General features: G+C 35.3%; 2 protein-coding genes across 6 annotated transcripts in view; one reads left to right on the top strand and one right to left on the bottom strand.

The window, feature by feature from the left end:
* The window catches only part of LOC105210619 (general transcriptional corepressor trfA), a 137,721-nt gene that overhangs the window by 80,777 nt on the left and 44,386 nt on the right, over window positions 1–12,558 (bottom strand). The window lies entirely within an intron of this gene.
* LOC105210615 (uncharacterized) lies at window positions 6,214–8,630 on the top strand. 2 transcript variants are annotated; one of them, XR_008471181.1, is made up of 3 exons: window positions 6,214–6,479; window positions 6,546–8,153; window positions 8,226–8,630. XR_008471181.1 is itself a non-coding variant. In XM_011181690.3 (2 exons), exons 1-2 carry the CDS (start codon window positions 8,015–8,017, stop codon window positions 8,390–8,392), a joined length of 306 nt encoding a protein of 101 aa, XP_011179992.1. In that variant the 5' UTR covers window positions 7,907–8,014; the 3' UTR covers window positions 8,393–8,630. The 2 variants fall into 2 exon arrangements, 1 of the variants encoding a protein (XP_011179992.1); XM_011181690.3 differs by lacking the exon at window positions 6,214–6,479 and having other exon boundaries at window positions 7,907–8,153.

The raw sequence follows: 12,558 nt of genomic DNA, 5'->3' as shown, positions 1-12,558 counted from the left end.
GCTGAAAGCAGGGGTTAACCGCAATTAATGTACATTGTACAACCAGAAAGCCCTTAAAGCATATTACTCTAATTATATTACTTTTTATCTTATGACGCATATTATTTTTTTCTTTCTTGCACATTCTTTGGAAAATAAATGATTTATGTTATATTATATTTGCTTCAAATTAATAAATCAAAAACATAAACATATTATTATTTTTAGATTATTACGAAAAGGAACAGAGTATAGTATACATATGTACATACATAATCAGAATGCCCGCTGTACATTAGTGAAACGTATAAAAGCGTCGAGCTCGCAAAATATTTCGTTCGACAACGACCGTCAAAGTCTGCACAAGTGTTTCAATTTAAGCTCAGTTAAGAATATTATTAAAAAAAAAAAAAATAATCTAATAATTCAAAATGAAATTTACGATTTTACTATTGACATTTTGTCTGCTGCAAATATTTCAAGTTCAAGCCCGATATGTGGACCATGATGAGCCGCTATTATTTCCAATTCAAGAACGATATGTGGACCAGGATAGGCCGCTATTATTTCCAATTCAAGATCGATATGTGGACCATGATAGGCCGCTATTATTTCCAATTCAAGACCGATATGTGGACCATGATAGGCCGCTATTATTTCCAATTCAAGATCGATATGTGGACCATGATAGGCCGCTATTATTTCCAATTCAAGACCGATATGAGGACCATGATGACAATCCATTAACTTACGGTAAGTATTAATTACACTAATCGTATTTATGAGCATTTTTGTAAAATCTATTCAACACAATCAATGAACAGGTGGTGATGCTAACAAAAGAGCAAACGATGGCATCCCGATTTTAAGTGGACAGGATAATAATTCATTTTTCACCATTATCTCAAACCTATTTGGAAAGTAAAGACTACAACGATAACAGAAAATCTGACTCTTCAAATAAAAATAATAAGAAGTTTCAATCAAAATTGCATTCAACGACAAATCATCGCCGTAGTAAAGTGACATAATACCTTATTATGAAATGTATGAAAGCTGAAATAAATAAAATTTACTGTTTCATAGAAAAACAACAAGTTGTTACACAAAAATATTTCAAAAATGTTTGCTTCTGCTTGCCACTTCGGACATTTCGTAGCTCCGTCGTTCACTATGTTATAATTGCCGTTGAAGCGATCGCCTACGAATTCAGCTAACGGTCTCCGTAATGTGAGGGATATTATTGTGTCGGGATTTATTTAATATCTCTCTTCAAGCAAGTGTCTACAAGGTTGATCTTGGGTGAAAACATCGCACTACGCTATAATATTTAACTGTGAATAGCTTCGTTGTGTGATTGTTGATGAGAATATCAAATAAACGCATTTCTTCATTTTTTTAGGATATTTGGCTTTTGAGGTTATGGGTTATCATCAAAAATCAACGCTGGCAGGGATATATTACATAAACGGCAGCAATAACCACAATAAATTGATAAAAAAATGAAAAATAAGAAATAATAATATTTTGAAGGTTGTCATAGTTGCTTCGTTAAAATATTTTTGTCATTGTTCAATTGTATAAGGTTGTGTCGATAGCCCGAAACAATTTGTAACAAATAAGCAACGGCTGCAACCGAACGTTTTCTACTCTGGCAAGTTATTGATGTAATTTTTTTAATATAACACACAATTTGACCTATATATTCGGCAGAAAATCCAATAGAAAATCATCATATATAGTATATGAGGGCTGATGTAATTCCTAAACAAATTTCACTCATTTTCACCACCAATGTTAACTGGAATAGGCGCAACTTGACACCTGTTAGTAGGCAAACAAACGGTACATTCGACCTTGAAATTACTACAAAATTGCAAATCAACGAAACACCAGTCTGCAAAATCGCCAAAAAGAGCACTATAGCAAAGATTTACCAGATATTCCAAGAAGTCGCTGGAGGCACTGCACAGGATTAAAAGATTTACGCGATAACCAAATTGGTGTTGTTGGAGCCATGATTCTGTTGGCAGGTGATTTACGCCAGACTCTTCCAATTATTCCTGGATCAACTGTTACTGACGAACTAATCGCATGCCTAAAATCATCTAATTTGTGGCGACACATAAAGAATCGCCAAATAACAAGTAACACACGAATGATTTTGCAACAATATCAAATTGCGATTGTAGAAGCAGTTGGAAAAGGTAGGGTCGCAGTTGACACCTCAATAGATTAATAACATTTCTAGCAGATTTCTGTCACTTCATTGACTCGAAAGAGAAGCTTATTCATCGTGTTTTTCCTGATATGCTACCACAATATAATAACCAAATTTCCTTATTGGTTGACCTATATTGGTGGTAAAAAACAAAGATCTCGATAATCTTAATGCGACAATTTAGAATTTCGTTTCAGGAGAGGTAGTCAATTATTCCACAGACTGTTTAAATGTCCCTAGCCTATCCTCACTCACTTGCAAAGTAGTGTGAGTTGTCATAATGCTGTGTAACATAAATCAACCTCGACTTTGCAATATAATAAGACTGGCTGTGAAGAAGGTAATCAATATCGTCATCGAAGCCAAGTTTGAGCCAACTTTGAAATGTTACAGACTTCAATGAGATTAAAAAAATCAAAGTTTTACAAATTATGATAATTTACGTTTAATAAAGATCTACAATAATGTATATCAATCATTTTCAAATTTACCGGCTATAACGTTTTCGTTTTTATGGATAAGAATTTTTTCGTTGTATTGAAAAATTGACGAATTTAATGTATACCTTAGCCGCAAAAGCGTGTGGCCGGGTTTGCTACTATTAATATACAAATGCCATATAACATATGTAAACGTTATATAAATATTAACAGTTCCGATTTCGCCCATTTTCAATACCAACCCCCTCAGGGTGCCAAGGAATATGTGTTTCAAGTTTCATTCAGATATCTGAATTTTTACTCAAGTTATCGCTTGCACGGACACACATCCGTATTTCGAATCCACTCCGCATCCTGATCATTTATATATATATATATAACCCCATATCTAAATCTTTTATTTCTGGGTGACACAAACAACCGTTATGTGAACAAAACTATAAAACTCTCTTTAGCAACTTTGTCGCGAGGGTATAAAAAGCGTTGTAACAACTATAGAACTGTTGAAATGTGGCAATTCATTCAAAAGCTATTCAAAGATTTTTCAATTTTTTTTCGAAAATTTTATTTATTGTTTCAAGTTAATTAACAAGTCATATTAAACATTTTATTGCAAGCACCTCAACTGTTACTGTGCCTATTTAAATTCAAAATTCTCAAATATTTAGTTTCGAATTATGCTCAAGTAGCAATAATTGTTATTGTTGTTGGAACAATGAAAATACCCTAAATTCGTCATGGTAGAGCCCTGTGATCGTCTCTGAATAGTCGACGATTTAAAACGTAGCTTTTGAGTTCCAGAAAATGCTGGACAAACCCTTTTTATTAGATAAGATAGTTTTCGTCTTTTTTGGAATAAGTTCTTCAGGGCAAGTCCATTAATTTGACTGATCTTTAGGCTCTAGCCAGTGCCAGTGGATTCATATTGTCGTCAGAGGACTTGAAACGACACAGAAACTCGATTAACAGCATTGCTGTGAAGTGATCTCTTTTTATAAAGATCCAACTCTACGAATAGCACTACAACTAGCTCAGATTACAAGAAAATAATGAAAACGAATAACAACAAGTAAGGAAGGGCTAAGTTCGGGTGTAACCGAACATTTTATACTCTCGCAATTTATTGATGTAATTTTATAAAGACAACACAATTCGACCCATATATTCGGCATAAAGTTCAATAGAATAACGAAAATCATCATAAATAGTATATGGGGACTGAGGTAATTCCTAAACCGATTTCACTCGTTTTCACCACCAAGATACAATGTATCGAAGACTATACGATCACTTAATTTAATATTACTTATAATTAGGTATATAGGATCTGGGGGAAGTTATGACCCGATTTTTACCATTTCAGGTACAGAGAGAAACTGTTATAAGAAAAAAATTCAGAGGGAATGAATTACATTAAAATATCTGAGGGATTTACCTATATTTTCGGTGAAAAATTAACCTAAGGCACTGAGTTCTTCATGTTTGATATCAGGGGCCTTGAAAAGTCATGGTCCGATTTTGACAATTTTTTCACAAGTGATGTCACAGCTCAAATACAGTATTTGTGTAAAGTTTTATTCCGCTAGCTTCATTGGTTCCTTATGAATACATTATAAAGTGAACGAATCAGATGGAATTCAAAATTGGGTTATATGGGAAGTAGACGTAGTTGTGAACCGATTTCGCCCATATTCCACCCGTGTCATCAGGGTGTCAAGAAAGTGTTATATACCGAATTTCATTGAAATCGGTCGAATAGTTCTTGAGATATGGTTTTTGACCCATAAGTGGGCGACGCCACGCCCATTTTCCATTTTGTAAAAAAATCGTAGTGCAGCTTCCTTCTGCCATTTCTTACGGCAGATTTGGTGTTTTTGACGTTTTTCGTTAGTGAGTTAACCCACTTTTAGTAATTTTCAACCTAACCTTTGTATGGGAGGTGGGCGTGGTTATTACCCGATTTCTTTCATTTTTGGACTGTATAAAGAAATGGCTAAAAGAAACGACTGCAGAAAGTTTGGTTTATATAGCTTTATTGGTTTGCGAGTTATATAAAAAAAACCTATTTGGGGGCGGGGTTACGCCCACTTTTACAAAAAAATTACATCCAAATGTGCCCCTCCCTATTGGGATCCTATGTTCCAAATTTCGTTTTCATAACTTTATTTATGGCTTAGTTATGACACTGTATAGGTTTTCGGTTTCCTCCATTTGGACCGATTTTGCCCATTTTCGAAAGCAACCTCCTCAGGGTGCCAAGGAACATGTGTTCCAAGTTTCATTAAGATATCTTAATTTTTACTCAAGTTATCGCTTGCACGGACAGACGGACAGACGGACGGACAGACATCCGGATTTCAAATCTACTCGTCATCCTGATCATTTATGTATATATAACCCCATATCTAACTCTTATATTTCTTGGTGACACAAACAACCGTTATGTGAACAAAACTATGATACTCTGTGCAACAGGTTGCGAGAGTATAAAAACGTCACCATGCTTGACAAGCAGAACGAGAGAATTCAACAAGCATAGCAACTTGAGAGAAATTGTCATTTGTTTCAATCTCTACTCCGTCGGTGTGTGATTTTTTTCTTTACTGAGGCTAAGTGCATTGTTAGCATGCAAGTGCAGTCTGGTGAATAATTCGTAAGATGAGTTGAGTTGTTTGAAGTTTGTTTTTTATACATTTTTGTATTACTATTACTATGCAGTTTTGCAAATTTCACTTGTTGTGGGGGAAAATAGAAACCACACAAAATGTACTAGAATTTCAATTTTCATGTGATCTAGTAGTGTTGCGCATAGAAAATATGTATTCAACTAAGTACACTAACTTTCTCCGCTTTATTATGTAATATGTAAATGTTTAAAAACATTGACGCCCACACAAATGATTTTCTAAGTGGGCAGTTTCTTCTTTTCATTTCAATTGGTAATTTCATTATTATATTATAATTCAAATTGTGGTCAGATTAAAATTAGGCATTTACTGTGCACCAAGAGTGAGTGAGCTAATATTACTGCGTCACTTATTGTTCATTTGACTTTAGTTAATTTTCGATGTTTGTGGTTTCTAGAAGTGTCATTAATCATACGAAGGTTGCCTTTTATATTGCTGGGATTTGAATTGAAAAAATTAACAATAGTGTTATCAAATGATTTTATTGTCTAGAGATTTCACAATCTCATGATAAGCCACCAGTTCGCTTTATTCAACAATTTTCATCAACCTCGACTAAATTTGAACGACATACACGGAAACAGCGGTGAGTGAAGATTCATATCAAAGAAATTCTAATTTTACTTTGCAACACTATAGTTGTCCAAAATAATAGTCACCAGTTTATGTAGCCACGTTCCTCAGCGATCTTGTTGGCTTGGTGGAAACCCCTGCTTTCAGCGATTTTGACGGTAATTAATGTACATTGTACACCCAGCTACTCAAAACATATTACTCAAATGACTCTTTATCTTATGACTCACATTATTCTTCTTTTCTTTATATTCTTTGGAAAGTAAATTATTTATGAAACATATAAATGGGTAATGGTCTTTACCAACAGAGTTCACTTCATCATAGACAGCAAGTGGCAAAAGAACAACATTAAATTGGAGCGAATTACAAAAATTCAAGGCAACAATATGAAATTTCACATACTATTTGCATTTAGTCTGCTGCAAATTTGTCTGACTCAACAGCACTATGGAGGTAATCAATATTTAATATACTACAACAATCTACCCATGGGAATTGTGCGAATACAAATTGGGCCTATGTCATACACAGCCGGCGTGCAACCTCAAGCAGTAAATACACCAAATGGGAATGCAGGTAAATATGATTTATACGAAATATGTACTTTTCAATGGAAAGATTTAATTCTCTTTTGTTATATAGCTCAAGCAACAGCTACAAATCAACAAAAGTATGGCATTTTCAATAAAGCTTTCGCAGTTGCGATACCTAAAATCCGTTATAATTACCAACCAGTTAGAAGTGACTTTCGTAGAAGGATTATATTTCATTCAAATTAAAAAAGCAAAAACAAAATACAAATTATGATTATAAAATAATAATAAAATATAGGTTGTCAAGGTCTTGAAAGGTATTGATATAACCTACAAAACGACGCTATGCATGATTAGTTTGGATATTGCGTTCAACAGTTATAGACGTGTAAACATGAAGTTCACTAACGCCGAAATTCGCGCTATTTCGAAGTTTCAAATCCGCTAGAGAAACGTTTCGTGAGATTAATGGTGTTTTGGGGGAGGGTACTCTATCACTTCAAACTGCGGAGGAATGGTTTCGACGATTCAGAGGGGGTGAAAACGACAACATGAATAAGCCAGCCGGCGGAAGACCTGTGACGACGAATACCGATCAAATCATGGAAAACATCGAGTAAGACCGGCATGTGTCATCTCGTGACATCGTCCAAAACATTTTAAACCATCTGCAGAAGGCTGGATACACAAAAAAGCTTGATGTTTGGGTGCCGCATGACTTGGAGCAAAAAAACCTACTGGAACGAATTAACGCCTGCGATATGCTGATGAAATGGAACGAACTCTACCGATTTTTGAAGCGGATGGTGATTGGCGACGAAAAATGGATCACATACGACAATATCAAGCGAAAACGGTCGTCGTCGAAGGCCGGTTAATCGTCCCAAACAATGGTCAAGCCGGGATTAACGGCCAGGAAGAAAGAAAAGTGGGTGTCTGAGTTCTTCGCAAATAAGGTGGAGGGGCTTCTATGAACAACTGATAATTCGAAAAGCGTCAGCGAATTTCTAGCTTTCAACAAAGTACCACAACTAACACGAACATTTAGGATGCCTGCAAGATCTCGATGCAGTATCCCTGGTGTTTGAAAATATTTATTATGAGCAATAAATTCAAATTTACCACAGGTAAAAGTAAAGGAGAGAGAGAGGTGGCGCACTATCGTCGATTCGGCTATAACTGGCTAAACGGTTGCAACGCCAATCACATACATATATCACAAAAGTATATATATATTAGATTTATTTATTTTTTGTATACATACATATTCGAAACATAGTCAGCGATATCGCCAAGGCACGCTTAGAAATACATTTGCTGTCATACATACACACATATGTATGTGAATAAACAATAAATAAATAATTTATATATTTAAAATTATTGCGATAAGAACCAGAGTAATGTATACATACATACATAATCAGAATGCCCGCTGTATATTAGTGAAACGTATAAAAGCGTAAAAGCTCGCAAAATATTTCGTTCGACAACGACCGTCAGAGTCTGCACAAGTGTTTCAATTTAAGCTCAGTTAAGAATATTATTAAAAAAAAAAAATAAATTTAATAATTCAAAATGAAATTTACGATTTTACTATTGACATTTTGTCTGCTGCAAATATTTCAAGTTCAAGCCCGATATGTGAACCATGATGAGCCGCTATTTCCAATTCGAGACCGATATATGGACCATCACGACAATACATTAACTTACGGTAAGTATTAATTACACTAATCGTATTAATGAGCATTTTTTGTAAAATCTATTCAATACAATCAATAAACAGGTGGTGATGCCGCGACAGAAGATGATACTGTTACGGACGAACAAAGGAAAAGTGCACTCAGGGTGGTAAATAATGCTAACAAAAAATCAGACGATGGCATCCCTCGTTTAAATGAAGAACATTATAGCCCAATTTACACCTATTTCTCAAACCTATTTGGAAAGTAAGACTACAACGATGACGGAATATCTGACTCTTCAAATAAAAATAATAAGATGTTTCAATCATAATTGCATTCAACGACAGATCATCGCGGTAGTAAAGTGAACGTCAACAGATAGAAAATGCTGTGAAAAATAGCATAATAACATAATACCTAATTATGAAATGTATGAACGCTGAAATAAATAAAACTCACTTTTTCATAAAACAACAACAAGTTGTTACACAAAAATATTTCAAAAATGTTTGCTTCTGCTTGCCACTTCGGACATTTCGTAGCTCCGTCGTTCAATATGTTAAAGTTGCCGTTGAAGTGATCGCCTACGAATTCAGCTAACGGTATCCGCATTGTGAGGGATATTATTGTGTCGGGATTTATTTAATATGTACCTTCAAGCAAGTGTCTATAATGTTGACTTTGGGTGAAAACATCGCACTACGCTATACTATTTAACTGTGAATAGCTTCGTTGTGTAAATGTTGATGAGAATATCAAATAAACTCATTTCTTCGTTTTTTTAGGATATTTGGCTTTTGAGGTTATGAGGTTGACCTATGTATTCGGCAGAAAATCCCTTAGAAAATCATCATATATAGTATATGAGGGCTGATGTAATTCCTGAACAAATTTCACTCATTTTCACCACCAATGTTAAAGGGAATAGGCGCCACTTGACACCTTAGTAGGCAAGCAAACGGCACTCGACCTTGAAATTATTCCAAAATTCCAAATCAACGAAACACCAGTCTGCAAATCGCCAAAAAGAGCGCTATAGCAAAGATTTACCAGATATTCCAAAAAGTCGTTGGAGGCACTACACAGGACTTTAAAAGATTTACGCGACAACCAAATTGTTGTTGTTGGAGCCATGATTCTGTTGGCAGGTGATTTACACCAGACTCTTCCTATTATTCCTGGATCAACTGTTACTGACGAACTAATCGCATGCCTAAAATCATCTAATTTGTGGCGACACATAAAGAATCGCCAAATAACAACTAACACACGAATGATTTTGCAAAAATATAAAATTGCGATTGTAAAGGGTGATTTTTTAAGAGCTTGATAACTTTTTAAAAAAAAAAAACGCATAAAATTGCAAAATCTCATCGGTTCTTTATTTGAAACGTTAGATTGGTTCATGACATTTACTTTTTGAAGATAATTTCATTTAAATGTTGACCGCGGCTGCGTCTTAGGTGGTCCATTCGGAAAGTCCAATTTTGGGCAACTTTTTCGAGCATTTCGGCCGGAATAGCCCGAATTTCTTCGGAAATGTTGTCTTCCAAAGCTGGAATAGTTGCTGGCTTATTTCTGTAGACTTTAGACTTGACGTAGCCCCACAAAAAATAGTCTAAAGGCGTTAAATCGCATGATCTTGGTGGCCAACTTACGGGTCCATTTCTTGAGATGAATTGTTCTCCGAAGTTTTCCCTCAAAATGGCCATAGAATCGCGAGCTGTGTGGCATGTAGCGCCATCTTGTTGAAACCACATGTCAACCAAGTTCAGTTCTTCCATTTTTGGCAACAAAAAGTTTGTTAGCATCGAACGATAGCGATCGCCATTCACCGTAACGTTGCGTCCAACAGCATCTTTGAAAAAATACGGTCCAATGATTCCACCAGCGTACAAACCACACCAAACAGTGCATTTTTCGGGATGCATGGGCAGTTCTTGTACGGCTTCTGGTTGCTCTTCACCCCAAATGCGGCAATTTTGCTTATTTACGTAGCCATTCAACCAGAAATGAGCCTCATCGCTGAACAAAATTTGTCGATAAAAAAGCGGATTTTCTGCCAACTTTTCTAGGGCCCATTCACTGAAAATTCGACGTTGTGGCAGATCGTTTCATCATTCATGATGAAATGTCAAAGCATACTGAGCATCTTTCTCTTTGACACCATGTCTGAAATCCCACGTGATCTGTCAAATACTAATGCATGAAAATCCTAACCTCAAAAAAATCACCCGTTAGAAACAGTTGGAAAAGGTAGGGTCGCAGTTGACACCTCAATGGATTAATAAAATTTCTAACAGATTTCTGTCACTTCGTTGACTCGAAAGAGAAGCTTATTCATCGTGTCTTTCCTGACATGCTAACACAATATAATAACCAAAATTGGCTGATTGATTGACCTACATTGGTGGTAAAAAACAAAGATGCGACAATTTAGAATTTTGTTTCAGAAGAGGTAGTCAATTATTCCACATTTGGTCGTGTCGACGGCGATTGTTTGAGCTGGTGCGTTGTCATGATGGAAGTAGTATTTTTTCGTTGCATAAAGAGATCCTTTTCTGCTTCGGATTGGCCATAAATTCGTCATAGTAGAGCCCTGTGATCGTTCTCTGAAAAGTCGACGATTTAAAACGTAGGTTTTGAGTTCCAGAAAATGGTGGGCAAACCCTTTTTGTTCGATAAGATAGTTTTCGTCTTTTTTGGAACAAGTTCTTCAGGACAAGCCCATTAATTTGACTTAAATGTGCCTAGACTATCCTCATTCACTTGCAAAGTAGTGTGAGTTGTCATAATGCTGTGTAACATAAATCAACCTCGACTTTGCAATATAACAAGACTGGCTGTGAAGCAGGTAATCAATATCGTCATCGAAGCCATGCTTGAGCCAACTTTGAAATGTTACATACTTCAATGAGATTAAAAAAATCAAAGTTTTACAAATTATGATAATTTACGTTTAATAAAGATCTACAAAAATGTATATCAATCATTTTCAAATTTACCGACTATAACGTTTTCGTTTTTATGGGTAAGAATTTTTTCGTTGTATTGAAAAATTGACTAATTTAATGTATACCTTAGCCATCGGGCATGAAAGGGTTAAGATATGTTTATTATTAGCCGAAACAATGACCATTTTTCTTAGAAAATCTCAAGCTCATTTGACTTCACAGTAATATCGCAAACGTCGATAAAAATAACGCGTTTATCTCAAAACTCAATTTTTCAAGTCGGTGGACACGATATCTCAAAAAGTTTTAAAGCAATTTTGTTCAAATTTTGCACACATCTTTGGAATAACATTATCTAGTCAATATTTTATTTTTTATTTCGTCCATTAAATACATTTATTGATTTTAGATGAACCAATGATGAGTTATGATGTCCACCTCAAGACCTTGTTTCTTGGACACGGCATAAAACATTCTGCAAATAATTTTAAGGAATGCTGCCGATTTGATAATCCTTGGCCGGATAAAAATCCGGGTCCGTTCCGGTTTCGTTGAACCAATTGTTATTGGGGGCAATAATTGTTATTGTTGTTGGATTAATAAATAAATAGACAAGCAATAGCGCAAATTGAAAAAGTGTTTTTTTTTTTACAATAAAAAAAGTTGCATAACAACTTTGCCACCGCTGTTAAAATGGCAATTGCGTCACACAAAACTTAAGCGTCGCATTTAATTGCCATTGTTGATAATTTTTTTATTGATATAATTTGAAAATTCTCGCGAAGTTAAAATATCACATAATAAAACAAATCTGGTTCAATTAAATTTTTTGTATTTAAAAAACACAATTTAAGCATAACCAATCTTTTATTTGTTAATCATTACAATAATTGTACCTTGAGCGCACAACAAGGTTTAAACGAGTCACCGTTTGGGTGCATTAATATTGAAAACCGTTCAGTCACTTTGAAGAGGCGGTTTTTACTGTTTGGTGACCTGAAAGTGGTCATACATACCAACTGTCAACCAGCTGAGGAATAACGGCTAATTGCTTGCCGATTAAGTGAGAGCGAAAGCTGTTGTTGCTTTTGCATGACCTCGTCATAAAAGCGGGTCAACGCAAACGAGTCAACACGTTCATGACTCCACTTTCATGTATGTACAACCGCGTATACGAGTATGTGAGGTTGTGGTTGCTCTCGCTAATCGGTGTGACATGAAGCACGTGCTGTATGTAATAAAAGAACAACAACAACAACAAAGTAATGCAATATGAAATAGAATAAAGTAAAATCTTAGAATTCTTGTAGCTTATTCGAAAGCTTTTTAGCATGAACTTTTTAGTACATGAAGGTCTGAAGTAATGAAGTGTTGAATTTCTTCGAAAACGAAACAAATTTTAGGTTTTCTAGAATTTGGACTTCCAGTTCTTTAGCCGTATCCTGAAGGATGTGCGTAGGTAAGAAACCTGAGGATGTGC

This window comes from Zeugodacus cucurbitae, chromosome 5 (assembly GCF_028554725.1).
Source record: "Zeugodacus cucurbitae isolate PBARC_wt_2022May chromosome 5, idZeuCucr1.2, whole genome shotgun sequence".
Classification (NCBI taxonomy): domain Eukaryota; kingdom Metazoa; phylum Arthropoda; class Insecta; order Diptera; family Tephritidae; genus Zeugodacus; species Zeugodacus cucurbitae.
This window is presented reverse-complemented; position numbering and strand designations above follow the sequence as displayed.

Bases quoted from the DNA above. Each gene is read 5' to 3' on its own strand.
- LOC105210615 (XM_011181690.3), top strand. From the start codon at position 8,015: ATGAAATTTACGATTTTACTATTGACATTTTGTCTGCTGCAAATATTT. The intron at 8,154-8,225 runs GTAAGTATTAAT...ATCAATAAACAG, and splicing joins CGACAATACATTAACTTACG to GTGGTGATGCCGCGACAGAA.